This window comes from Salminus brasiliensis, chromosome 13 (assembly GCF_030463535.1).
Source record: "Salminus brasiliensis chromosome 13, fSalBra1.hap2, whole genome shotgun sequence".
Lineage (NCBI taxonomy): Eukaryota > Metazoa > Chordata > Actinopteri > Characiformes > Bryconidae > Salminus > Salminus brasiliensis.
This window is the reverse complement of record NC_132890.1, coordinates 36,012,862-36,040,361: the sequence shown is the minus strand read 5'-3', so window position 1 is coordinate 36,040,361 and position 27,500 is coordinate 36,012,862. Positions and strand designations below refer to the sequence as shown.

Genomic DNA, 27,500 nt, shown 5'->3' with positions numbered 1-27,500 from the left:
TTTTAAATAGGGTGCATAAATGCCTGCTGTTGCTTTCTTTGCCATATCGCTCTCGGTGCAGGGGAAGGAGGTTGGCTGCTGGACACCTGCTGGCCCGACGCTGCCCTGAAGAATACCGGCCGAATCCACTGCGATTGTGACGCCTTGTTCTGAACGTTATACGGTTTTATGCAAAAGTCTGGCCCTCCCTGATTAAAGCAGGTGAAGGAAAATACACAATACATACCCAATATGGACAAAAGTATTGGGACACCTGCTTATTCATTGTTTCTTCCAAAATCAGGAGTATTAAAAATAGTTGATCCAGATTTTGTTGGAGTAACTGTCTCCACTGTCCAGGAAGGAAGGCTTTCTACTAGATTTTGGGGGAGCATTGCTGTGAGGATTTGATTGTGTTCAGCGACAAGAGCCTTAGAGAGGTCAGCATGTTGTTGGTTGTTGTTGCCAGTAGGTTCATGATGTTTATCTGCTGCAGAGAGTCCTATTCTATTGGCAGTCCTTCTCTACAGGGACTGGACAAGCTTTTTGTGTGTGTTGGCATATCTGTGTCAGCAATGGGTGCATCTTAAAGTAGCTGAATGCACTTTTTTAAGGGTAGATTAGGGCACATTTTGTTGTTGGTTTTTTTTCTTTTGTTTTTTGGTTTTTGTTAAACTACTTCTGCTTTTTTCTTGTTTCTTGTTGCTGTTCCTCTTCTTACTCTTGTTCTTGTGCTTCTTCTCTTTCTCGGGACCCACAAAAAAAACAATGTACAGAAACCTTCTATATTGAAGTTTATTAGAAAATCAGCCAGGCATGTTATTTAAACAAGGGTGTCCAAACTTTTGCATGCAGCCAGATCTTATATATATATATATATATATATATATATAAAAATTCTGTTCTTTATCCCTCTGATTTAATGTGACTGCTCTAAGCTGCACACTTCAAACAAGAGGCCGACTTAAGCCTCAGTTCCTGTTGTCTTCAAGGCGGCCGGCCGAAGCCGAATGAGTGCTTAAGACGCTGTAGTGCAGAGCTGTATGTGCCCACCCAGCAGTCGTGACTGATCATTAACCAGGAACGTTCTGAAAGTCCGGATTCATGCCCCGCGTGACCGGGCCTTCCAGGATCTTGACATTACCTCAGCCCATTTTTATACATCTGTCTAATCACCTGCTTGGAAATCCCCTCTGGTGGCTAATCTATTGGTCGTTGTACAAGCCTAGTATGAACACCCTGAGGAACATTATTTAAATGTCTATTAAAAGTGTAAATCTTTTATAAAGGGACATTTTTTAAACCGCCCAGAATCGACAGCTTATCACGCACTGAACTCTGCAATGTTGGCCACCACCAATGTGTTGACTGTCTTAATGGGATATGAGGCTGTTTACACCTTGCATTGCCGTTCATTGTATCTAAATATACTTTGGCCAGATTCTGATTATAAAATGTGTCCCCAGTGAGATCAGATGAGATTAGATTATACCTTTTAGTAGCGTTGTACCGATATCCTATCAGTATCCACGCTGATACTGGCGCTTGCACACAGTGTCGGTATCGGCAGTAGAGAGCACTGCTACCATGAAGCTTACTGGCGCTAGAGCTGGGCGATACGACGATATTTTATTGTATCGTGATAATTTTTTACATTTTTTTTATTGTGATAATATTCTTCTCTAATCATATGGAGGAGAGTGTTTCATTACTAACAGTGTAATTAGACTGAAGGGTTAATTAGATGAAGAGCAGCAGATGTTCTAAATAGGTCACTACTAATTTATTTTGTCTGCGATCACGTCTATACTGATTAAAATATTCTATCACGATACGCGATATTCATCATATCGCCCAGCCCTGATCATATAATCTGCAGTTTCTCACCAAGGCGTTACGGTTCTGGCCTGAGCAGTTCCAAGGAATAGTGGGGGGTGGTTCTACAGTGCTGTGAAACTATTTGAACACAAAGGGAACACATTGTAATACTGTAATACTGGTACTGGTAAAGACTAGCACACACACACACACACACACCACGCAGAGAAACCAGTATCCAATAATAGCAGTCCCACTTCTTATTAAGTGTCACTTACAATCAAGTAATTACACACTAACAGCGCTCTTAATGACCGTGGCCTCCTTTCCACTGCAGAGTCAAGTAGTCACTGAGGCCGCTGTGTACTGCTCCACACCGGTACCGACCCGTTAGACCGGCCTCCAGTTTCTTTTTTCATTTGCACTACACTTTACACAGCTAACTAACTAGCCAACCTGCTGAGCACAGTATAATCTGCAGGTGTAACTCGCACTCGTCTCAAACCAGCCCAACGAGCCCATTTTACAGATGTAGTGCCAGATAAGGCTGGAATCCACTTAAACTAGTCAGTCGTGCTAATGCTGCGGTAGCAATGCTGGGTAAGGCCCGTAGCTCACTAGTATATCACTAGTATCTGCACTTGCTTGCTATTGCCTTGATTATTCCACATTAATAACAGTTATTACAGACATGTAATATATATTGGGACCATCATAACTATAAAAAACGAATGTAGCTTTTTTGACCGATGCAGTTTCACTTGTCGCTCTGTATCCGTTCATGAAAAACACATTCAGTTTAAACTTGGTCGAGATCCGTCTCTGAGCGCCTCCAAATGAAGTTTCAGTGATCCGATCACATCGCGTCCTGGGTGGTCAGTGCGTCCTAGTCTTTTAAATGGGCAAGTGAAATCTGAACGTGGTCCGAGCACCAGGTAATATTCAGAATAGTGGTCTGCTGTGGGCGGAGATGGTGCAAGCAAGACAACCATTCAAACGTTGAAGCTCTTCTGAGAGTTTGCTCATCAGGTCATACTATACGTCTCAGAGCTGGATTGGGCAGCTGTGACTGACTGAAGCCCCGCCCCACACCATCTCCTACTGGTTTACGCATGGGTATGTCCAAATACGACCCGTCAAATTTTTATGGGACGGTCATGCGTTGGCGTCTGCTATGCACCAGCTTGTCGTTTTCAGTGAAATCTGTGAAGGTTTGAAGATTATCGAAATGTCCTTGTAGGTCTCGTACTGCTCCAGACCGCTGGCTGGCTTGCATGCTCTCATTCCATCTGGGTATATTTCTTCTGGACTGATCCGTAGTCCAGAGCCTCACTGAGTACACCAGTAGTACCGACTCGCTTGTGGATTCACATGTCTGCCATATCAGGAGTGCAAACAGGACTAGTCAACTACATACAGTATACGGACAAAAGTTTTTGGACTCTCGTCTTCTGTTGGAGTAACTAACTCTACTAATTCTAAGAAGGCTTTCTACCAGGTTTTGGAGAATCATTGCTGTGAGCTTTTGATTGCAATCAGTGATAAAAGTGTTAGTGAGGTCATGAGGTTAGATGAGGAGGATCCCCCCCCCCACCACCACCTCCTCCCAAAAGTATTGGATGCCACTGCTCCACAGCTCAATGAAGCTGGGGGGCTTTACACCCCTCTAGCCCACGCCTGGCTTTATTAGGCAGCATGGAACCAATAGGCTCATGATGTTGATCTGGTCCTATTCTATTGGCAGTACGTTTGAGTGTGTGCATTTGCACATCCGTGTCAGCAATGGGCGCATCTTAAAGTTGCTGTATGCCAATTAGCGTCCGAGACATTACCAAGAAACAGGGCTCAGGGTGTCCAAATTCCTGCACAGGCCGTTTTCTCAAGCTCTGCTAATGCACAGTTCCTTTGCTTTTGATTAGCTGCACAGGGTTTGCTGCAACATTTTGTCAAGGGTGCACACACTTTTGCATACAGCGTTGGATAGATATGTACGGATGGGTGTATGGGTGGGTTCCTAGTGTATATTATATATTAAAGTTAATAATATTACTTTGGGAAGTGATTTGATGAGCAAACTTGAGCTTATTTGTTTTAAGCATTTTAACATAAATTTGCCTTTTTCCATTATTTTAGCCCTGGTCTTTGTCTGGGAGAGACAGGAATATTGCCATTTCCTTGGAATTTCCTTCACAGAGCTGCAGTACAGTGGAAGTTTCCCAAGCACGAGGGAACACTGACCTTAATCTGATCCATACATGGAGATGAAGGCGGTTTGAGATTCACAGCCTCCACCGTTTTCACCGGGGTATCACCGGTTCTGAAAAAGAAGGACTGAGCTTCCAGCATGTGTCATTGACTTTGAGACACACACACACACACACACACACACACACATTGTCACACTCGGGTCATGTCTCCCGTGACCGCACCACAGCTGCTGTGCGAGTGACTCTACAGTCACCCTGTTGATGGTGACGGTGCGGACTCCAGTGGAAGGGCTATTTTCGCCCGCACTGCTTGTTCGTTATCGTCTGTTGGCGTCCCGCGGGCCCTGCCAACAGAATCTCTGGTCAAATCTCTCCTCGTTCCACACGGTACTCCGGCCGGATCAGCCTGGGTCAAAACAGCAGTACTGCTCCAGAGAGCCAGGAGGCCATCGGACAGAAATGCACACACACACTTTGTGTCTGTTGCAACCCATGCAGCCAACCTTCTGCTGGGTAATTGCACCGTTTGCCAATGTCACTGGGACCTTGTGGCGATGCCATTGATCTCTCGCACACTGCAGTGTTAAACAGGGCTAACGGAGGCCCAGAAGGCCCCAGCCTTCGGTAAGGTTTGAGTCTAATGGCTGTTTGCCTCTGGCTTTATCAGACTTTATTAATAATGTTGCTACATAAATAATAAATAAAATAATGCTGTTTTTATTTAGTGATTATTATCAGTGCTGCTGTTTTTGAGGGGCTTTAGGAGATCCAACAAAAACTCTATGTAGAATATAATAAATAATATTAATATTTCTAGATATTGTCCTTGCATTAAGCTTTTTCCCAAAGTTGCTAAAAATGATTCCAGTAGTTTAAGTTCCGTTTTCTGTTCTTATACTTGGACCGAGCAGCCATAACATTAGTACCAGGTGAAGTAACCTCTAAAGTGACTTCTGTTGAGGGTAGGCTTTACATATTAGGCAGTGAGTGAACAGTCAGTTCTTGAAGGTACCAAACTGTGATGTTCTAGATAAACGACTGGGTCAGAACATCTCCAAAACATCAGGCAGGTCTTGTTTTTTTTGTTGTTTTTTTGAGGTGGGATGCAGTGGTCAGTAACTACCAAAAAAAGGATGTTCTGTGAGGGTCACTTATGGACATCTAAGGCTCATTGATGCCCATGGATGTCCCACCCACCTCACACCAGACCGGCCTTAAAGGATCTGCTGCTGACATTAGTTAGTCTTGGTGCCAGACACCACAGCAGGACACCTTCAGAAGTCTTGTGGAGTCCATGCCTTGAATGGTCAGATCTGTTGTGGCGAATGGGGACTAAGGCAGGTGGTGTTAATGTTATGGAAATGGGGGAAACCTGATGTTTCAGCCACTTCACATGGAGTCTGAGGCGGATGTTTGTTTGCAGTCAAACTTTGGTACCCGTGCTGGAAGAGGTCTGCAAAATACTGATTGAGGAGCTGGAGAACAGGCAGGGGGTGGACCAACTACAAAAGCAGCTTGGGGATATGCTGTCAGTTGAAGGGTGGGGAGTGTCTTCATCATCTTCATTTGCATATTGCTAAAATAAATCGGTTACTAGTGCTTCTTCTCTTCACCGCCGGCCACACTGTCTTCTTTTTATCCGTGCTTTGGTAGCGAGCTCGAGATACGAATTGCTAGATGATTTTAACCTACGCTATATTGACAGAAGTATTGGGACACCTACTCCTTCATTGCTTCTTCTGAAATCAAGGGTATTAACAGAGCTGATCCTGCTTTTGTTGGAGTGACTGTCTCTACTGTCCAGAGAAGAAGACTTTCTACTAGATTTTGGAGGAGCATTGCTGTGAGGAGAACAGGCAGTGAGAGATCCCGGCCTACAAAATATATTGCAAGTGGAGATCGTCAGGGTCCGAGCACCTTTATAATGCCGGCAGAGTTCAAATGCAGGGTAGTGTTTTTAGACTGGCCTTATTATAATACACATGACTTGTATTTGCCTGGTTGTTGAACTCCATGAACTAAGGCATTAGATGTCACCGGAGCCTGAAACACAGGTTTGCTTTCTGAACCTGTCACCTTTTCCACTGCTTGTGAGTTTTCATGTCTGTACCTACCGGCAAGACTTGGCTCATCTCTGTAAATGGAAATGTAGGAATTGTCCCACTATAAATAATGTCTGGCTCTCTTGGTCTCATTTATATATATATATATATATATATTTTAGAATTATTATAGAATATAGAATATTTTTTCATATATTCTCTAAAAAGACAAAAGTATTGGGACACCTGCAAAACAGCAAAAAAAAAAAAGTTTATCCTGCTTTTGTTGGAGTAACTGTCTCTACTGTCCAGGGAAGGTTTTCTATTTTCTGGCATTGCTGTGAGGATTTGATTGCATTCAATGCCAAGAACCTCACCTCATCCCTAACCATCCCATTCAAAAGTACTGGATGGAGCTCCACCACCGTTCTTCCACTGCTCCACAGCTCAATGCTGGGGGGCTTAATTATACCCCTCTATAGCCCACACCTGGCATTATTAGGCAGCATGGTGCCAATGGGTTCAGGATGTTTATCTGCTCCAGAGAGTCCTATTCTATTGGCAGTACTTCTTCTCTACAGGGACTAGACATTTAGACATATATTGTGCATTGTTGCTGCGCAAACAAACCTTGTATCTCCATTTTTAACGTTTTCACTTTTCTCTATAATGTGAATCTGGCAGTTGTTCATTATATTATTGAATTTCAGGATTGATGAACGGACCAATAGAAATGCTCCGAAATGATTTGGAATGAAATCTTTTTACATTGACTTCCATTGAAAGATAAGAAGGGTTTTTTCCTTTTCTTGTAAAGCTGATGTTTTAGAGATAGAGGTTTTTGCATGGGTGCAGTGATATAGCGGGTCACATAGCGTGGTGTAGCTGCAGACTGTTTGTCTGTTTTTGTTACCTGGAGATGAATGAATACCTGTGGCGGAGGCACGTTGCCTCTTGTTTTACACTGATAGAACGGAGTTGTGTTTTTTAAGAAGACAGACGACTGCTGGGTCACGTTTCCTGTGGCTAGATGATAACGGGGGTGATAACATGACCTGGTTGTGACACACTTCACACTACAGGTTTTTTACTCGCCAACAGAACTAAAATATATATATATGTGTGTGTGTGTGTGTGTGTATGTATGTATATATATATAGGCCAAGGGTGCCCAAACTTTTGCATACAACGTTGGATAGATATGTACGGATAGGTGTGTATATTTTCTAGTGTTTCTAGTGTATATTATGTATTAAAGTTAGAAATATGAGTTAGGGACGTATGTATATTTTTATTTATTTATTTATTTATTTATTGTTACCTGGTCGGGTCTTTGAATAATTCACACACAGCGAGCTGATTTTTGAGCCCCAGGCGAACACCGCTTTGCCTCCGTGCTGATGTTTTTCTCATCAACTTCTAAAACCTGCCGGCGAGCGGAAGATCAGGGCGGAAATCGTGTAGCGTGAACTCCTCAATACTGAAGAAACACCGTGTGTTGTAGAGAAGACGAGCGTCCAGACTTTTTACTGTCCTGCACCGAAGTGGTGGAACGAACTTCCCCTGGGTGTCCGAACAGCAGAGTCCAACGCTCGCTGTCCTCAAACCCAGACTGAAGACCCTCCTCTTCTGAGAGTACTCAGGTGAAGAGAAGAGTACTATGGTCTCCATATTGACTTGTGTTTAGTAGAGTCTAAGATTAGAGGATCTGAATTTTAGTCTATTTAAACTAGCTGAGGTTCTTCTTCAGTAAACAGTGAAGCTCTTTTGTAAGTCGCTCTGGAGAACATCTGCTAAATGCTGTAAATGTAGAAGTAAATGTAGAGATGGGCATTCTAACATCCACACTTTGAGGGAGTTTCCACACTAGGACTTCCTCTGAGTAAGAGTTCAGTAACGTTTGGTCAAATGTGAAAGCGGTTTTGGAGCCCAGGCCCAGCCCAGAGAACCGATTTCTGGTCATCCTGAGATCAGTGGTCTGGGGTTCACTTGAAGCGGACTCTGGTCCGGTCTGCTTTGCAGGTGGAAGCTATCTGCTCCCGTTGCGTCTTTTCCTTATTTCGTCACGCGGCTTCTTCGCCTTCTCACCTGCATGGCTAAAAACCTTCTCCTGAGACAATGGAGTTCCTGCACAGTGAAATGCCATGACTCCAGACAGTGCTGTTCTTCACTGTTTAAGTGTTTATATCCAAGCTTAATAATAATAATAATAATAATAATAATAATGATGACGATGATAATAAGCCCTAGGTCCATAGTGCAAAAATATGAACGTTCGAAATTCCAATGGAGTTTTTATGTGAACGCAAACCAGTGATAATGAGTCCCTCCCCCAAACAAGCCCAGAATCGGGCATGGGTGTGGACTTATGTATTCGGGACAAGTGTGAAAACGGTCTAAAATGAACGGACTTTAAATATATCAGAAAATTCCGTTCCGGGACACCGGGCCGGTCTGACCTAATGAGGCATCAGTGTAATGAAGCTCAGCGTGTTTAATGATCAGAGCTGGCCTGGTTGAGTGTTGTACGTCCAGGCATGGCATTTGTAATTGTGAATCTTGTGTAGACCAGACGTGTAGTAACCTTTCCACATCGAGTTGAGGCAGCGGTTTGGTATTTGAAGAAAGATTAATTGACGCGTTTGAATGAGGAATGTTTACCTGCGCTTGTCTCTCGTGTGTGTGTGTGTGTGTAAAACACACAATAATAATAATAATAATAATATAATAATAATAATTTACATTTAAGGCATTTAGCAGACACACTTCTTCAGAGCGACTTACAAAAGAGCTTCACTGTTTACTGAAGAAGAACCTCAGCTAGTTTAAATAGACTAAAACTCAGATCCTCTAATCTTAGACTCTACTAAACACAAGTCAATATGGAGACCATAATACTCTTCTCTTCGCCTGAGTCCTCTCAGAAGAGGAGGGTCTTCAGTCTGGGTTTGAGGACAGCGAGCGTTGGACTCTGCTGTTCGGACACCCAGGGGAAGCTCGTTCCACCACTTCGGTGCAGGACAGTAAAAAGTCTGGACGCTCGTCTTCCGTGGATCTTAAAGGATGGAGGGTCGAGCCGAGCCGTACTTGAAGCTGGAAGGGCTCTTGGTGCAGATCGGCTTTTGACCATCGCCATCAAGTACGGAGGGGTTTCTGAGTGAGTTGGATAGCTGTCCATTTTTATGGCAATCACTCAGTATGATGTTAGCCAAGATGGGTGTCTGTTCCTGACCTGACCGATTATACAGTTCTTCATGCTTGTTAGGGATGCAGTTACCGATACCCGATTTTCAAGCATCTGCCGATACCAAGTACCGATACCAACTCTGACCTAAATACTCGATAGACAGCTATAAATCCTGATACTCCTTAAGAAGAACAGCATGTGCTGGTTGAGGAGCTGCACATTTGAAAAAAAGGCTCAGAGCTATGAAACTATAAATAATCGGCACAGTGCAATAAGCACTAAGCAATAAGCATAATCTATGCATGGGTGCATTACTGCAGACGGTCGTGTGACCACAGCAATGACTGTCAAATGTAGCGTGTTTATATAGATGGGTGTAGTTTATCGATGTGATTTATGTAATATATATAAATTAGGTCTGAATTCATGTGTTTTCAGTAAATGCAAATGACTGTGATCAGAATAAGGGAGATCAGCGTCCCTGCGCCCCTTTTAGAGACTGACTGGCTGACTGGCTGGCTGGGCGGATATGCACCGACTGTCTGCTCTCAGCGTGTGTTTGCGGTCATGCTGATCTTTTCACTGCAGATGAAGCTCAATGTCAAACAGCTCATTTGTTTTCATTCTGGGCTTTTGTACCTCCTGTACCTGTCCAGCCTGAACCGCCACAAAGGAAACCCGATACACAAACAAGACCAAGCCACTCCCTCACTGCCGCACTCCAGCTTCTTCCTCCACCGGCCTTGATGGCTTGGGCTCGGCCTGTGATGCACTCCAGGATCCACTGCTGGAGCTTCTCTGTTTTTTCTGTCTCCTGTGTGTGTGTGTGTGTGTGTGTGTGTGTGTGTGTGTGTGTGTGTGTGTGTGTGTGTGGCACAGGCAGGAACTAGCCTGATCGATTCAGAGTGAAGTCCACGCTGCAGAGAGGCGGTCATCGTTCACTTCATTATACACACATCACTTAAACTCGCTGACGTACATCGCAGCTGTGCCCCCTGGACGTTTCTACGCTCTCTTCTCTCTGCTTTCAGTAGAGTCTCGTCTCCTGTACTGCTTCGTTTTGTGGGTATTGATTTGGCCTGAGTCTGTAATCTCCGTTGAAACAGCAACTGAAGCATTACCTGACTCGGGTTCATCAGTAGGAACCAGCAGCTTGCAGTGATGCAAGTGTCATTTCCCAGAACCTTGTAGGTCTGCTGGGTCATGGTCATTTTTCATTGGTCACTGTGTAGCTCGCCCCCCTCTTGTCAGATCTCTACCATGACGAATGTCTCTGGACCGCCTGCAGTAGATCAGTTACTCTATCTCCTGATCTTGCAGACTAGAGCTTCGCAATCCTCACCTCGTCTTCCAGGACCGCGAGGCTTTGGTGATGACGTGGGGAACGTCTCGCACATTTTCAGTGAGAATTCTCATAAGCGGCACATCAAGCCTCTGAGGCTGGCTTCACTTAAAGGACAGGACCAGTTTGTGGACACCGCTTCTATTGAATGCGTTCAGCTACTTTAGCTTGCTTCCATTGCTGACATGGATGTGCAAATGCACCGGAAGAGAAGTACTGCCAATAGAATAGGACTCTCTGGAGCAGATCAATAAACACCATGAACCTATAGGCACCATGCTGCCTAATAATGCCAGGTGTGGGCTAGTAGAGGGGTATAAATAAAGCCCCCCAGCATTGAGGAGCTGTGGAGCAGTGGAAGAACTGTGTTCTCTGGAGTAGTGATGGTGGTGGAGCTCCATCCTGTACTTTTGGGATGAGTTGGGGATGATGAGGTGTGGTGATGATCATCATCCAACATCCTAACCTTACTAACACTAGCTCTTGTTGCTAATGCAATCAAATTCTCACAGCAATGCTCCTCCAAAATCTAGTAGAAAGTCTTCTTCTCTGGACAGTAGAGACAGTCACTCCAGCAGAAGAAGGATCAGCTCTTAAGTACCCTTGATTTCAGAAGAAGCTATAAATGAGCAGGTGTCCCAATACTTTTTTTTTTTTACTGTGAATTTCTGGTGTGTGTGTGTGTGTGTGTGTGTGTGTGTGTGTGTGTGTGTGTGTGTGTGTGTGTGTGTAGTAAGATAATGCTGTTGATTCTTGTCGAGTGTTGCCAGCCTCTGCAACTGGTTGACTCCTCATTATCGATTGTGTCCAACTGCCTCCAGCCACATTAGCAGATACTCAGTGAACAGCAGCAAGACAGTGAACCATAAGCTGCTAGTTAAGACCACCAGAGAAGTCATGTGTGGGGTGCGGGGGGAGTTGGAGGTGGGGAATGTTAGACCGGCAAAGCTTATCTCTGTATTTAAATCCACCCGGGCGTGCATTTCCCTCGCATAAATGGGACTGAAGTCAGACACCCTGCCCAACACAAACAGCCACCGGGTAACTGGATACAGTTGGAACTTGGCAGAGCGTCTCGGTGGAGTGAAGCAAGAGTTTAGTTGGGTCAGTGGGTCAGAGGCTTTACTTATTAGCTAAAATAAAGGAGCAATAAAGAGTGAGATTATTAACACACACAAATAAATTTGGACTTGTTTTAGCCCCGATTCTCAGTCTGGCTGAGTCTGTGCTGGTCAGCTGTAGTCTGCAGATAGAGAGAGAGAATTGAGGGGTGCTGAATCGGTCCCGTCAGTTGCAAATGAAAAGTAGTGAAGCATCAGGCCGTATCTTGCGCACCGCGATGTTCATCGCTATCTCACACTCACCAACAGTCTATCTTCCCTCCGTCCGCCTGCGTGGTTTAAACAGCAGCGCTGCTTGTGAATATCTCTACGCTGATGGGCGCGGTGGTCTCGAAATGAGGGGTGTTCAGGTCAGTTTCTGGAGTATTGCTGTGTATCTTGGCAGCGGAAAACACAGCAGGAGCTCCACTGACTGAAAACAGCCTAGACAGACGCTCGTCAACAGTCAGACGTTCGTTCGTTGCTATCTCAGCAGTGAATTGTCAACACAGGCGCGTGCAGCCCGGCGCTCGTACACCCCCCCCCCCACACACTTTACCCCACTGAAACAGCAACCCGCCAAAGTCAGACAGACCGCACCTGACTCTTAAAGGGAACAAAAAAAACACCCCTGATTAATTAAGAGACTCAGTACATGACTTTTGCACGTTTCGCCACTTTTCCCATGATTACGATGCTCTTTTATAACCCTTGATTTAGGAATAAACAGTGAACGAGCAGGTGTCCCAATACTTTTGTCCATGTAGTGTATCTGCAGGTTTCATATAGATCTACTCCCACAGATTCTGAGATTCTGTTGGTAGAACTTTGGGATGGGGCTGTTCTGGTGGCAGATGTTCAACACTAGCATTATAGGTCCTTACCACTTACGCCTCTCTCTGTTAGACGCTGGACGGGGTGGGGGGGGTTTGGGGTGTGTCTAGTGGTGTGGTTAATCTTGCGAATGTTTATGAATGTGTTTTTTTTTTTGTTTGTTTGTTTGTTTGTTTTTTCATCTTTTTTTTCCTAGTGTACAGATACTGAGGTGGACATTGGCAACTTACAATTATTGATAATTGTTAATAATACTGAATTATTAATGTGTTTCCATACCCACACCACTTCCTATCTGTAAATGTTCTTGTTTTTCATGCAAAATGAATAACTATGTACATTAGGACTTGGGAGGATGTGCGCATATCTATCTCTATCTATCATATATATAATCTAGATAGATAGATGATTGAGATATATATATATATATATATATATATATATATATATATATATATATATATATATATATATATATATATATTATGTATGTGTATATATGTGTGTGTGAGTGATCAAAACTAAAGAAAGGAATAATAATAAATAAATCACCTTGCAGAAGTTTATTGTTCACATGCTACTACTGACGATCTGCTCTCAGCAAGCAGCAAACCACGATCTTGAAATCTAAAGTTGCCCACTGTTGTGTAGATTGTGTAGGTTGTGCAGGTTGTGCAGGTTGTGGTTCACAGCCAGGCTAAAACACTACACTGATTAGAGAAGCGAGGCCGTTACCACTTCTGGTTTCAGATACGCTTCACCTTACAAAGCAACGCTACAGCTGACACGCAGCTCCACCAGTAGCGCAGTTTATGCCTTAGGACTGAATTGTGGAGTTTAATCTGAAACACAGCTCCGGTAATCCCCAGTGCAGGAACCCGTGATGGATCCCCTCCTCCTTTTCTCTCAGGTCTTACTGGCCCGACGTGTCTGTTCATTTCCACCGTAGCTCCCTGAAAGCCCCCTGTTGCAGTTCACTGAATCTGCTCAGCAGAGACCCATCCATTAAAATGTGCTCCTGCAGGGAAGCAGGTCTTTCTGTTAACCCCCCTCACCAGAACACAACACTGATGATATCTGGGTTAGAGAACTGTCACCTTTAAAAGTGATGAGTTCCAGGTCCTGAATGTGGCCCATCAGTTTAGCACTAGAGGCTCAGTGGTAGTGTTTCGAGCAAGTAATGGAAGATTGATGCACCCTCAATAAGCATCGAGCACATCGTAGGTACTCTCAGATAGATTTGCTTATGGGAGTTTAGACACTATATGGCATATAGTGCATATATAGTGTTAGATATTTAAAATAATAATAAAAAAGAAGCTCCTATATGACTGATATATATATATATATATATATATATATATATATATATATATATATATATATATATATATATATATATATATATATTTGAACAGATTTTCACCCATTTTCTCCCCAATTTGGGCTGCTAATTACCCAACCTGTAATTAGCCATAAACACACTTAATGGATGGTCACACCTGCGGGGGTAAACTCTGAAGTCTTTAGCTCACAACTTTTGGGAGTGTTTTTTCAACTAAAGATGCAGAACCGTGTCCTGGTGAGAACCAAGGGTCAGGGTCCAGCACAGAGGGGTCCGCTCCAACACACAGACTAGCCGGCCCTCCAGGACCAGGGTTCCCCTCCCTGCTTTAAAGGAACCGTTCCCCAAAAAAATCTCGCAGTATACAGTTTTTCACAATTCATTTTCTTCTTGTCGTACGCTGACCCTAAAAGCAGTAACAGGGTCTTTTGATTGGTCAAAATATTTACTATAGTTAAAACAAATGAAGTAATCATTTTAAGTAAATACATAAATAAATAATTGTTACTTTCTCCATTATTCTGTTGATTGTTTGATTTTTAAAACTCTGAAAATACTAAATTAATGGGATTCTTTTGTATTTTGAATTTGGTTGCAGTTTTTCCTCCCAGTACTGATATTCAGCAGATGTACAAGGTACCATACCCGTCAAATGTCCTACTATGCTATACCTAACACCAGTATAGATGTCTGAATCTAATGAAAAATCACTTTTTATTTCTATCATTGCAAAACAATACATCTAATTTATTTGCTTTAAGATCTTAAAATATACATTTTTATTATTGAGAAAAATGTAAAAAGATAAGATAGTCCTTTGTTAGTCCCACAGTGGGGAAATTCTCAGTGTAACAGCAGAAAGGGATAGCAAGACACTCAGTTACAAAAACGTAGATAAATAATTTACACTATATACACAATATAAATAAGAATTAAAAAAAAAGCAATAACAATATTGTTTACAGGTTTATTGCAAATGACTCTTAATTGCACATGTTGGGGGGGGGGTATTGCACATAGTATTTTTACATTGAGAGACCTCTGTTCCCTGTGTGTGTGTGTGTGTGTGTGTGTGTGTGTGTGGTTTATAAGTGAGGTCCTAGTTAAAGGTTTACTCTGAAACTGAAACACCCATCAGCTCAGTTGAGCTCAGGAATGTATTTATTATTAAAAATGTTTAAATAGACTCAAATAAGTGCTTTAACCTGTATTCGAACCCTCGCCATTTCTCTTTACGAAACAAATGAAGGTCTGGATGTTTTGAGTGGTTTTGGGCGTGTTCTTGCAGAAGGGACAGTCTATCTCCAGTGTTTATTAGCAATGTTAGCCTAGCATCTCCCGTTTTTAACCGTGGAAGCCCAATTCAGAAACTTCTCGGCTGATTGATGACTGATCTGTGATCAATAATAATTCATGTTCATAATTTTTTTTTTCCGTTAAATTCTGCTGGAACGATATTAATCTAGAGAGAAAACAAGTGTGTGTTTGAGAGAGAGAAAGAGAGAGAGTGTGTGTGTGTGTGTGTGTGTGTGTGTGTGTGTGTGTGTGTGTGTGTGTGTGTGTGTGTGTGTATTCCCATCTGGGGAAATGGCTTTCTGTGTGTTTGTGGGAATGTTTACCCACACTGAGGCTCTGTAAGCACTCTCCAAGCTAATGCTTTTCCAAGGACACGGTGTACACAAGGCCTGTGGAGCTTACCCAGTATATTACCCCCCCCCCCCCCCCCCCCCCCAAAATACCACCACCACCTCCCATCCTACATTTCCTCCTCCCTCTCTCTCGTTTTCTCTCTCTGCACCTCACACTGTTTCACACAAACAAACGCTGTCCCCCTCCCCATCCCCAATGTTCGGTCTTCTGGCTTCTTAACCTTTTTGACCTACACCTTGCCTCCATCCTGCTGTGACTTTTCTTTTTCTTTCTAAAAGCAGCAGCGAACGAGAAAAAGCTGCAAGCACAGGGGAGTGACAAAGAAAGGCAAGCTAAACAAGCGTAAACCGTAAGGCCGTAAAATGCACTTGAGGAAGTCAATAGGAAGGAGCCTTGAAGTAGATTGAGATTTTAAATGAAGGTCAGAGAATTTTAGCAGTGAGTGCAAAACTTAATGAAGCTGAGAGAGTCGAAGCTCTGGGCAAAACAATACCTGAACTTGCAGTCAGAGTTTAGAAGCAGGCATAAATGAACCCTTGGAAGCTTCTTAGGCTTAGTATAATTTACACTACATGATTCTTACCCCAGCGTTGTCTCAGTCTCATCAGTCTGGCTGAGTCTGTGCTGGTTGGCTCGCTACAGGCCGCATATCACAGTATATCAGATGTAATCTAGTAATTTATACTGGGCTAACTCAATTTATACTGGTTTAATGCTGAAAATTCAGCATTAAAAGAGCAGATTGTTTCTTATTTTCATTTTAAGTAGGGTTGCAGTAATAGCTCTGGTGTGCCATGTGCCTGGGATTGAGGAGCAGCTTTGTAATTAGCTGTTTTGGTCTCAATTATTTTAGCTGTGATTATGCTTCAGTACATTTTTGCTAACTATATGAAAGTTGCTCAGCTTTAACTTCAAATATTCCCAGTAATTCCAGTTAATTCCGATAGGTACCCATTTATTCCCATGGTAGATTTATTTGTATTGTTATGCCTTCATGTTTGCTGTTTAAAAAAAAGGTACACTGATTTATTAATTTCAATAAGAAAAAATAATTGATTAATTTATACATTTCCTATTAATTTCAATAAGTTTCCAAAGTTCCCAGTAAATCACTGGAAATGTATTGGATATTTTCCACGCCTTTGCAACCCTAAGTTTAAGTTCCCCCTTAAATTGCAAGCACCTACATTCTGGTGCTAGTACATATCCAGTACTGCAGCACTATTTAAGGTGGAACTGCAATTCGTATAAGAAGCCAACATCTGCCTCGTATGTTGGGTAGACTCCAATATATGCTGTGGGACCTCTGCAGCTCCCTCTGCTAACCCGTCATCCCAACCACAGCCTCACCTAAAGGTGTTCATCACCTTTCTATCATTTTAGGACAGCAGTGCAAACGGTGGTGCAGATCTGCATCTCCTGAGTAACGTGAGGCACGCGGGTTATGGGCCGGGTTCGGTTCGGTTCAGCAGCGGGTTGAAGTCGTGTAGTTAGCGTCCGATACTGGGGTAGTTAATACAGACTATAGTGTGTTAGTGAAGAGTTAAAGAGTATAAACGCTGATGCCTCATCCTCGTCCGATCCGCCATGACTTTATGAGCGTACAGTTACATTTAAGGCATTTGGCAGACGCTCTTATCCAGTGCTTTGCTGTTTACTCAAGAAGAACCTCAGCTAGCAATATGGAGACCATAATACTCTTCTCTTCACCTGAGCACTCTCAGAAGAGGAGGGTCTTCAGTCTGGGTTTGAGGACAGCGAGCGTTGGACTCTGCTGCTGTTCGGACACTCGGGGGAAGTTCGTTCCACCACTTCGGTGCAGGACAGTAAAAAGTCTGGACGCTCGTCTTCCGTGGATCTTAAAGGATGGCGGGTCGAGCCGAGCCGTACTTTAAGTGTAATTATGACGTTGGAGCCAGAATTTGGGTTAAATTTGAGATAAAAAACAGCGTCTGAGTCTTTGGCGGCAAGAGGTAGACGAAGGCCGAAGGGGTGGTGGGGGCAAACAAGACTAAAGTGTGTTCCGTGTCTCCTCTGTGCCACGTCCCGCTGCCCCCCGGTTATGTTTGCTGTTTATGGTTGGTTGGCTCTTATGGTGGCCAGTCATACCCAGTCCGCCAGGCAGCGCGATCTGCTGCAGACGTCTGATGTTTGTTTGTTTGTTTATTTATTTATTTATTTATTTGTTTGTTTATTTTTCTCTGCAAGTTTGCAGATTTTCAGAAGCCCACAAGCCGCTTGACCCTCTGCGGCCAGAATCCGAAAGCTCAGCCTGATCTGTAGCAACAAGCTGCGGAGGCAGCAGGGCAGTGACTGCTGGTGGCCTAATTGTTCTGATATGGAGGTGATTAATCAGCGTTAGAACGGCCAGGGCCAGAGCCACACGCTCACCACAGTGCCCACTCAGCTGGGAAATAGAGTCCAGCCTCTGCTAATGGATAAATGATTGACTCGCAGAGATTTGCACGCAAACCCACCGTGCCCTCCCACCCTCCCACCCTCCCCCGGTCTGAACTCGTCCTTTACTCATCACTTCTCTTATGCATGCAGGAGGTTTGTGCCCGTGTCGTCCTCCTCCTCCTCCTCCTCCTCTTCCTCCTCTGTGGCACATGTCAGCGCTGACTGCTGTTAATTCCTCCTGCTGTAAACGTCTGCAATGCAGAGCAGAAGTCTGAAGCTCAGCAGTTCAGCAGGCGGTGCAGGTTTGGAATATGAAGAGGGACGATGTCTCGGTCTGGTATGATGTCTTGTATTGTAGCTTTTTATTAGGGATGCACCGATCCAGCTTTTTCTGTTCCGATACCAATACATAAACTTTGCATATCGGTCGATACCCGATACTGACCCAATACCATTGTTGAATTAATAAACTGTATACCTCACCATGTGGGAGTGACTTAAGGCATCAGGATGGACTTAAACATTACTTACTACTAAAATAACAAATTAACACCGATATAAATGTACTAAATTGCTATTTATTAAAATATTAAAATAAACAATGGTGCAGTACCTTCACACAGCGTTCAAATTCAAAACAAAAAAGGAGTAAAACTTATTAAAATATATTAAAATAAATGAAATGTATCAGCCAAAACTGAAAATAAGTAGTTTCACTTTGTCAAACACACCAACAGTAATCAATCCTATTTTTAAATATTTAGCGTAATTCAAAATAAAATCTAGCAGCTGAACCTGAGAATAAATAAGTAACTTAGTCAAACAAGCAAGCAGTGATCAAACATTGCAAACATCTAAACGTTTAGTGCAGTCTCACTCCAAACAATTAAATGTAAGGATCGGTTCCATGGATCGGCTTAATTATCCGATACCTGATCCAGCTCATTTTGTTAATATCGGGGCCGATTTTCGATCCTAATATCGGATTGGTGCATCTCTACTTTTTATCTAATCTGAGTAATATAGAATTTAAAGCCTTTGTCAATTTTGAAACTGAATGTGAAAGACTGTCTGTTAAATGTTACCCTACACCTAGTTGGGATTTAGGGTTAAGTTAAGGTGGTCTGCAGGAGCCTAGTTACTGGTGGAGTGTCCACTTGCTGGACAACCTGGGAATCCAGGGGGAAATCTGCTCTGCTTCTGCACTGAAAGCTCAGTGAAGGCGGTCTGAGACACCCGAGTTGGCCTGGGAGAAGGGGGCAGGTCTACCTAATAAGTAGGCGAGTCTGGCTCTGCCTCTGGTCTCTACAACTTCATTTCTGTAGAACGGAAGGGGATTGGTTTGTTTTGAGGCAAATTCAATCTGATTATCGTCTGCCTTTTCGGAAACTCCTACATTCATGAAGAAGTGAGCGCATCATCGGTTTATTAGGAAATTGTTTTTCCTGTTTTTTGAGCTGGTTGAGGTACACGGCTCCTGCTGAGAACATATTCAGCAGCATAAATTTGCATAATCTTCCATATTCTGAGACGTTGGGTGATTAGAGCGTGTGATTAGCCAGGCTAGGCTAATTTGGACTGAGCTTTGTGACGGCGTCCAGCTCATTAGGGCAGACAGGAGTTGGTGATCGACTGCATCCAATCGGTTTATTTTCATTAATGCCTTCAGCACCACACACACACACACACACACACACAACCCAGTGCTGATGACCGGTCAGCCACTGCAGTTGTGTGTGTCTGTGGGGGTTTTTGACCTTAGCATAGCAGTGAGATGGCAAATACACAGCAGTGTGATACTAGCTTTTAGATTTCTCAGTTTTTCAGAACATTGCTGTGATTAGCTGTCCATGTTTTACAGTAAATTAATATAGAAATAAAGACGGCTGGATTAAAAAAATAATTGTTAATTTATTTATTTATTTTCTAAGAAATATTAAAAGGTTCCACAATATTGGAAAACATGATTATTATGATTGCTGATGTCTTTGTTGTGTTGTGGTCAGGATTCTAACATGCTTCAGGATGAACTTGCGTTATTTTGGCTGAAATTAATTAGCATTTTCTGTATGAAATTAATGTGGACAGTCCCTGGGACTGTGATCGGTCAGGATCCTCGCAGCACAAACTTCCAAAATATTGATCGATTGGAGGACTCACTTGCATACTTTAGCCTTTTGTCGTGTACATATTGCAAAAGATATCTTTATAATGATTAACCAATGATATACACAGACCGGCCACTTCATTAAAACCACCTACTTTTATATTTTATGGTTCTGTAACTCCAGACTGTCTCCTCCTGTTTCTCTGCAGACTCTCTTATCAGCCTCCTCCTCTCACCCTGTTTGTTCTTCACTGCTTAGGACCCCACAGGACTGACCACCACAGAGCAGGCTGTAGTATTTTTGGGTGGAGGGTCAGCATTCTCAGCACTGCAGTGACACTGACTGACCTGGTGGTGGCGAGTGTGTTAGTGTGTTTTGCCAGCATATTCAAACATATAGAGGCTAATAGAGATACGGTTCTGCTATCTTTGTGCAGTCCATAAGTACTGACGTCAGTTGAGTGTTTAATATCTAGACCCGTCACAGTACTTAGGTTCTCGACTTGTCGTACCATATGTGGTTATGACATCCTTGCTATCGCCCACTGTGTTTACATAAGAATAAACGTCCCCAATATTGTAGCCTGTCGCGCTGTTCTGCTCTCTCGTCTGCTTTCTGTAAGAGGCGGGACCAGAGTCTGCGAGCAGCAGGTCCATCTGTTAGGGATGCGCCAATCCGGCTTTCAGTTCTGATACCGATACATACATAACATAACACATACCAGTCCGATACCATTGCTGAATTAATAAACCGTATATCTCACCATGTGAGGGAAGACTTAAGGCATCAGGACTGACTTAATCATTACTTTATATAATAATAAACAAATTAACACCGATATAAATGTACTAAATTATTTATTTATTTATTTATTTATTTGCACATTTAGTGCAGTCTTACACCAACAAATTAAAGTGAAAGGATCGGTTCCATAGATTGGCCTAATTATCCGATACCCGATCCAACTAATTTTGTTAATATCGGGACTGATATCCGATCCGAATATCGGATCGGTGCATCCCTACCATCTATGTGCGACTTTGGTATGGAAAAAAAAAAAGAGTATGGTGCGATTAATGACCAATGCAGTAATAACCCCACCTTCGTATGCGGATAGTGGACTGCGCCAGGTGAAGGTGTGTCCAGACTAATGGGTTATTTATTAATTAATTTGTTTTTTATATTCTGTAAATTAGGGATGCACTAATACCACATTTTCCTTAACGATACCACATTTTCAGCTTTCTGCCGATACAGGGTACCGATACCAACTCTGACTTAAATACTGGAGAGACGGCTCTAAATCCTGATATTTATAGAGTTCCACTTTTTATAGGCTGTACTTTTTAATATCTGATCCCAAGTCAGATCTAATAAGCTTGAAAGAGCAGCGTTTACTGGTTGAGGAACGGCACATTTGAAAAGTTTCAGAGCTGAAATAATAAAAACGGCCACAGTGCAGAAACACGAGCAGGTAGGGAAGCAGAATCTGGCTCAGCTTTTTAATGTTTACTGGTTGTTTAAACATTTGGTTTCATAACAAAAAATCTGCTAATAAAAATGTTCTGTATGGGGGGGCGGGGGGGAGTAGGGTGTCAGTAAGCTTCATGGTATCGGTGCTCTCTATTTATTGCCGATACCGACACTGTGTGTAAGTATTGGTGCAACTTAGAGCTGGGCAATATGACAGTATTTATTTTATATTATTGGATGAATATTATTGTTATTGTGATACCAATATTCTTCTCTAATATGGAGGAGACTGTTAGTGCTTAATAAACACTGATCAGCTGCAGGTTTCATTACTAACAGTGTAATTAGACTGAAGGGTTCATTAGATGAAGAGCAGCAGATGTTCAGTAGAAATCACTGTATTCAGTTCAGGAGAGGATCTGAACTGTAGTTTAGAAGAATCTGCAGATACTGATGTGTTTAGTCTGTGATTACAGTTACAGTGTATCGTGATAAATGTCTTTAAATATCGTGATATAGTACTTTTACCATATCGCCCAGCCCTAGTGCAACTGTACTACACATTTTTGACGGACAGTATGAATTACCAAAAAAGGACTTGCTCTTTAAAAGGGTTCAATTGCCTTATTATTATTATTATTATTATTATAGTATCAGTGGCAGAAATTGTGTTAAAATGACTAATTTTTGTTTATTGCAGTTATTTATGGCACAATATATATTGTCCAAATACAATAGTCATCGTGACGGGCCTGTTAAAACCCCTAGAAGGAACTCTTAGACCCTTAGGCTGAAGAACAGTGCGTCCCCATACAGCTCCCAGGCATTAACGTGGCGTTACGGTCAGGACTAGAATCCAGCAGCTATCAGAGGACGCTCTGTGAGAGCAAGCCTGGAAACATTTCCTCTGACGGTCGCCGGGTTGGCTGACTCCATTTGGGCCGTTTCGTGTCTCTAAAGGTCGGCGAGGTGCTGTTAAAATGCCAAGAAGCCTTCAGCTACCTATAAAAGCTGGCCTACTTTGTTGAGCTCTGTGAACAGGAGGTGTGTGTTCCTCTGGCCTCTCCTCTGCTTCTCACACTGTCGTCTTCACGGTGTAGTTAAAGAGTCACCAACCGAAGTGGAGAGAGGGAGCGGGTTTAATCTTTGACCCTCTGACCCTCTGAGTGTGTGTGTGTGTGTGTGTGTGTGTGTGTGTGTGTGTGTGTGTGTGTGTGTGTGTGTGTGTGTGTGTGTTTTGGGCTGTGTGACTTCATTCTTATACTTTCATCCCCTTTGTCCCAGCTGTGAGGTCAGCACAGTCAGCTGACTGGAGCTGCTGCTTGAGAGGGCCTGGCTGTGTGTGTGTGCTGGGACAGAGACATGCTGGGCTAATTACTGATCTCTGTGTACTGTAGTAAACCCAGGACGAGCATTCTGGGTAATTTTAGATTCTGGTATCTCTTAAGTGTTACCAGTGGGTGGGGTTGTCCTGGTCACTGGTCACTGGTTGTATTTGTAGTTAGTGTGTTTAATATCTTAACCAGTTACTTTAGGGAGTAAATCACCCCCTCAGTGTCCGCTGGGCTTCTGCCTAGAGCTGGGCGATAGGACAATATTTTATCGTATCAGGATATATTTTGTTATCATGATACACAATATGTCTTTATGAGTGTATCGTGGATATCGTCAGTGCTTATAGATGCACTTTTCATTATAAAGAGCGTAATCAGTCTTATTTAATGTATTTAATGGAGTTCAGCTTATTTTGAGGAAAAATCAGTGCTCAGAATGGGTATTTGGATATTAGTGTTTTTTTATTACACTTCTGGTGCATTTTGTCTACATGACGAAATATTATGATAAATAGCGAATATCGTAAAAATGCCTTTAAATACCGTGATATATTTAAAATATTCCATATCGCCCAGCTCTACTTCTGCCCACTCGGCACATTTGAGGAGTTTTTTATGGTGTAATAATCAGCTTAGTCTTACATTATCACAGTATATCATTTTTCACAATTCTTCTTCACACACTGAGCTGCATCTGTGTTTTATGCTATTTTCTAGCACTGTGAGAGCTTACTGAAGTACAGGGTGTGTGTAAAATGTTAACGGTGTGTGTTAGTGTGAGCCTTGACCCTTGTGCCCTTTGCCCTTGTGTCTCTGCAGCCCAGAATGTGACAGTGGAGGAGATTCTGAATGCCTACAGACAAGCCTGCCAGAAACTCAACTGCAAACCCATCCCCAAAGTGCTCAAACAGATCCAGGTACCCCCCACCCCCCCACCACCCCTACACACACACACACACACTTTCCTTTTTTTTTCTTCCACCCCCTACATTTTTTTTTTATTATTTTTTTTAAAGTGAAGGCTGTTCTTTGTTATGTAGGAAGTTATAAATGAACAGTCCAACAGAAATGCATGTAATGCTTATTAATTATTTCATTATTTTATTTTATTATTTCTGAACAATAAGACAAATAAGTTCCATTCCCAAAAACATTCGCAAATTATACCATGAGCTCAAGCCAAGCCAGTTGCTTGGGTCAGCAGTTTGGGTTAGGGATGGGCTACAACGCTCCTCTACACTCGTTGATAATGCTGCTGTGTAAAAGCTCCCCGATACTGAGAAGGTCCTGCTCGTTCTGCCACTATACCCCAGACCATTCAAGACATGGACTCCACAAGACCTCTGAAGGTGTCCTGCTGTGGTATTTGGCTCCAAGACTAACTAACGTTAGCAGCAGATCCTTGCAGAAGTCTCGATGGATCACTTCAGTGAGCTGTAGGTGACTCATGACTCAGTTGTCCAGTTGTCCTGACCACTGCATAACAGGGGGGCTCGTCAAGACCTGCCTGATGTTTTTGGAGATGTTCTAACCCAGGCTGTCTAGAACATCCCAGTTCAACACCTTCATCACCTTCAAGAACTGACTGTTCACCCGCTGCCTAATATGTAGATCCACCCTAGGACAGACAGGAGCCGCTGTAGATGAGGATGATCAGTGTTTTTCACTTTTTCACCGGTCAGTGGTGCTAATGTTATGGCTGATTGGCATCTGTCATAGGCAGTCTATACCCACACACAACTGTGAAGCCATCCCCATAATGCTCAGCGGTCTCACAGGTCTACAAAGCCTATGTGAGTAATAGGCTCACACACCTAGGCTCACACACTTACCCCCACACACTGCAACACTGGCCTCAGTGTAAGGCAAACAGGCACCGACACAGACCACCATTTCCTGTCATCACCACACACACAGACACACACACACACAACTCTGCAGATCAAAAACAATTCACAGAACACCTCCATGATCTGCGTATATATAAACACACACACACACACACACACACACTTTCACACACAGGGTCAGCTAATTTGCCGTGTGTTTTGGGTGTTTTCTGCAAACAGCTCCAAGATGCTGTCCTGGTGGTATCGGTGCTGTCCCGCTACCGGTCAGTTAGCCTTTCCTAGAAGCTCATAAAACAGGTTTGGCCGCAGGTATTATTCACCACCCAGACACTGAGGCTACTGTTATTAAACCGGCCTGTATAAGCCATCCTTCTGCACACGAGTGAGGGAGCACGCAGTGTCGTCTCTAATAAGACCCGAAGGATGCCCCTCTGCTCACTGGGACAGCATCATCACGCGTTATTTACGGCCCGCTGGTTTGGTATCTGTGAAAACACTCGCTCTTCTGAGCAGACCTGCTGTGTTTTCAGCGACGCATCGTGTAGATTGGAGCAGTTTTTCATTTCGGGAAGTGTGGCTGAGGGGGTGGAGTCAGAGAATTCTGAGGGAGGACCCCACCCCGTCCTGCCAATCGCCTCTTCGAGCACAGCAGCAGCTCACCTCATTGTTCTCCATTGGGATAACCTTAACACAGTGTTATTCGAATTCGGCCTTCTTTTAGATACACTGTGTCCAAATGTTTGTGGACACCCTTCTAATGAATGCAGCATTCAGCTGTTTTAAATTGCATCCATTGCTGATACAGATGTGCAAATGCCTCTGGAGCAGATAAACAACATGAAGCTAGTGGCTCCATGCTGCCTAATAATGCCAGGCGTGGGCTAGTAGAGGGGTATAAAGCCCCCCAGCATTGAGCTGTGGAGCAGTGGAAGAACTGTGTTCTCTGGAATGATGGATGGTGGAGCTCCATCCAGTACTTTTGGGAGGAGTTGAGGATGGTGAGGATGGTGAGGTGGGGTGGTGGTGATCATCATCCAATATCCTGACCTCACTAATGCTCTTATTGTTGAATGCAATCAAATCCTCACAGCAATGCTCCTTCAAAATCTAGTAGAAAGTCTACTTCCCTGGACAGTAGAGACAGTCACTCCAACAGAAGCAGGATAGACTTTAGTGATTTTCCTGCAGTTCAGAAGAAGTTCTTATTATAAAAATAGAGGATTTTATCACTTCCATCTCCGGGACAGGGTGTTAAATATGCTAATGAGTTCGCTCCTGCCCACCTGAGTCATACATACTGGCATGTGTGATTTGCTTTGCTTATAGACTTGTATTAAAACTGTGGCTTGGTTCTGGACTTGAACACACGGATCGAAGAAAGAACTTGACCGCTTCATCTCTCGCACGTCTCTTTGACAAAAAAAAGTGATTGAACCACGTTTGAGGGTGTAATAATATTCATATTTGGGTACCAAACCGGGGTCACTGTACCAAACAGGGGGCCACAGTGGGCTTAAAACCTGGATTTGCTCGGTATTATGGGAACTGTAGTGGTTTAGAAGTGTTGCTATGGCAACTGTAGTATTGTTTGTAGTCTGATTTTTATTTTCCAGATGTTTTTGAGTCTGAGGTTATTTTATTAATATAATATATTAATATATGGCTGAGCTGGTGAGCACTATGGTTATAGTACCAGTACATGTTAAATGTAAAGTAACAGACAGACAGACAGAAGGGTTGCAGTTGTTAGATGTCCCATATTATGAAAATGTATGCTTGTCATATTGTGTAAATTTGCTTAGTACAGGTATTGGTAAATAAAACTGCAACCCAGCAGAGAATCTCACCAATTTTCAGAGTTTTGAAAAACAATCAATCAATGAATGCAAAAATAATCAGCAGATTAATTATGATTAGTAATGAGAAGAATCAATAGCTAGACGCAAAAACGTTGGAGTTCCACCTTTCCTACAGCTTTCTTAAATTATTATCTTATATTATTTATGGACTTATTTCCAAAAGGATGACGTTTTACATCCTCTTTTATTCATAATTTATAATAACTGTAGTTCAGCTTTTTCAACAGGAAAAAAACTTAAATCTTTAAGGGTCACTGTATAATAATAATAATAATAATAATAATAATGATGATAATGCTAAGAGCTTTGAAATACCATATACTGTGACGCCGTAAAACCGCAATATTTTCTTTAATCATACCCTGAAAATCTCATATCATTGCTGCTCCTAATCTAGAATCAGGATAGCATGTAGCCAGCACTTGTGTTAAAGCAACACTATGTAGCATTTCTACATTTCTTAAATAACTTCAGAATCATTGTGGCTCTCCACTGACTGTACTGTGGAGGATAGCGTGGCTGCCGTCATTACTGCAGGCTCAGCACTGCAGGCTGCACTATATACCACTATATACTTATAGTGATCACAATAAGCTTCTGTAATCATACGGAGGAGACCGTTAGTGCTTAATAAACACTGATCAGCTGCAGGTTTCATTACTAACAGTGTAATTAGACTGAAGGGTTCATTAGATGAAGAGCAGCAGATGTTGAGTAGAAATCACTGTATTCAGTACAGGAGAGGATCTGAACTGTAGTTTAGAAGAATCTGTAGATACTGATGTGTTTAGTCTGTGTTTTACATGTATCGTGAAAAATGTCTTTAAATATTGCGATGTAGTATTTTTATCGTATCGCCCAGCCCTAGTATAGTGACAAGTATATGACAACTCGAGTCATATAAGTGTAAAATCCTGTGATAATACTGTACCGTCTCAGTCCACATGACTGTACCGTTTCGCTCAGCTTGTC

The 27,500-nt window shown here is 42.8% G+C and overlaps 1 protein-coding gene across 2 annotated transcripts in view; it reads left to right on the top strand.

Annotated features, from left to right (window-relative positions):
* ppp1r37 (protein phosphatase 1, regulatory subunit 37) overlaps positions 1 to 27,500 on the top strand; it is a 69,652-nt gene that overhangs the window by 9,312 nt on the left and 32,840 nt on the right. For both annotated transcript variants that reach the window (XM_072694514.1, XM_072694513.1), the window contains exon 2: positions 23,639 to 23,736. In XM_072694514.1, coding sequence (XP_072550615.1) covers positions 23,639 to 23,736 — 98 coding nt within the window. The remainder of the gene's footprint in view (positions 1 to 23,638; positions 23,737 to 27,500) is intronic.